General features: G+C 56.7%; 1 protein-coding gene across 1 annotated transcript in view; it reads left to right on the forward strand.

Annotated features, from left to right (window-relative positions):
• The window catches only part of TTC7B (tetratricopeptide repeat domain 7B), a 248,850-nt gene that overhangs the window by 178,926 nt on the left and 68,775 nt on the right, over window positions 1–1,149 (forward strand). Inside the window, exon 15 of the mRNA XM_045288134.1 lies at window positions 224–399. Coding sequence (XP_045144069.1) covers window positions 224–399 — 176 coding nt within the window. The remainder of the gene's footprint in view (window positions 1–223; window positions 400–1,149) is intronic.

Below are 1,149 nucleotides of genomic sequence, written 5' to 3' on the forward strand. Positions count from 1 at the left end.
GGCGGGGTGCATTTCCTTTATGTCCAAGTAGAGGTGCTCATGTAGCGGACCCTCCTGTCCGGGCCACCAGGCTTCAGCCCTCAGTACACCTGCCCGTCCCTCTCTGCCACCATCATTTGGCGTTTCTAGAGTATTTTAAGACAAACCCCCGTCAAAACATCAGTGCATATGTCTAACAGAGGAGGACTTTAAACATAAAACTAAAAACCGTCGGCATGTAATTATTCCACCTCGCAGCCATTGTACAGCCCGGCACACTGCTCTTGACTTCGGAAGGGGTTGACCAAGTGAGAGATGGGTTCCCACCCCTCCAACTGCCCAGTGCAGACCTGAGGAACAGCCCGAGGAGGAGCCTTGGGGCTGGCCACACCCACCCACGCTGGTTAACTGATGCAGCAGGTGAACCTCAACAAGCCCCGGGAAAGAGCGGAACAGGTTTCCCGAGGCAGTACCCTCCCTGACCTCCCTGCTCCCTAACGCTGCCCGTTGATAGGGCCCAGCCAGTGAAAAGAGCCATATTGAGGGGAGTGAGCACAAGGATAGGGGGGGGAAACCGGGGGGGGGGGGTGTTCCCTCACTTTTGCCTTTAAAACAGGATATGGAGTGAGGGAATTTATCTGCGATCAGTGGTAGCTATGACTGGGGGAGAAAGGTGGAGTTTTCTACAGTCTAGGAAACCCACAGAGGCAGTTCTACCCCATGCCTGAGCTGGCGTGGACTGGATGGCAGGTGGTTAGAGTTGAGAGAGAGAGAGATGATTAGACCTGTCCCAAGGAGGCTGGGTGGCACCCGGGCGGGGTTAGCACCGGGCTGCTGAGAAGTCGGCAGTTCAAACCCCCCCCCCACACACACACACACACTCTGTGGAGAAAGATTGGCAGGCTGCTCCCATAAGACCACAGCCTCGGGGGCCCCAGAGGGCTGCTCTGCTCTCTCCTCGCTACAAGGTAGCGGATACAAAGTATCCAGTACAAAGTCGCTCCTCTGACCTGAAAGCCTGAGCCACGCTGCTTGGAACCCAGCTTTCACTGGGAGCTTTATGCTCCTTCCATCATGAGGCTCCTCCAGCCACCAGATGAGGCGGTGGCAGGGGCCTGGTTCATTGCACCGAACCACAGACCACCCGGGAAAGCCCAGGTCTCCACTGCC

The sequence above is a fragment of the Echinops telfairi genome, unplaced genomic scaffold, assembly GCF_000313985.2.
Source record: "Echinops telfairi isolate 266 unplaced genomic scaffold, ASM31398v2 ScPeMD7_18;HRSCAF=68, whole genome shotgun sequence".
NCBI classification, from domain to species: Eukaryota; Metazoa; Chordata; class Mammalia; order Afrosoricida; family Tenrecidae; genus Echinops; species Echinops telfairi.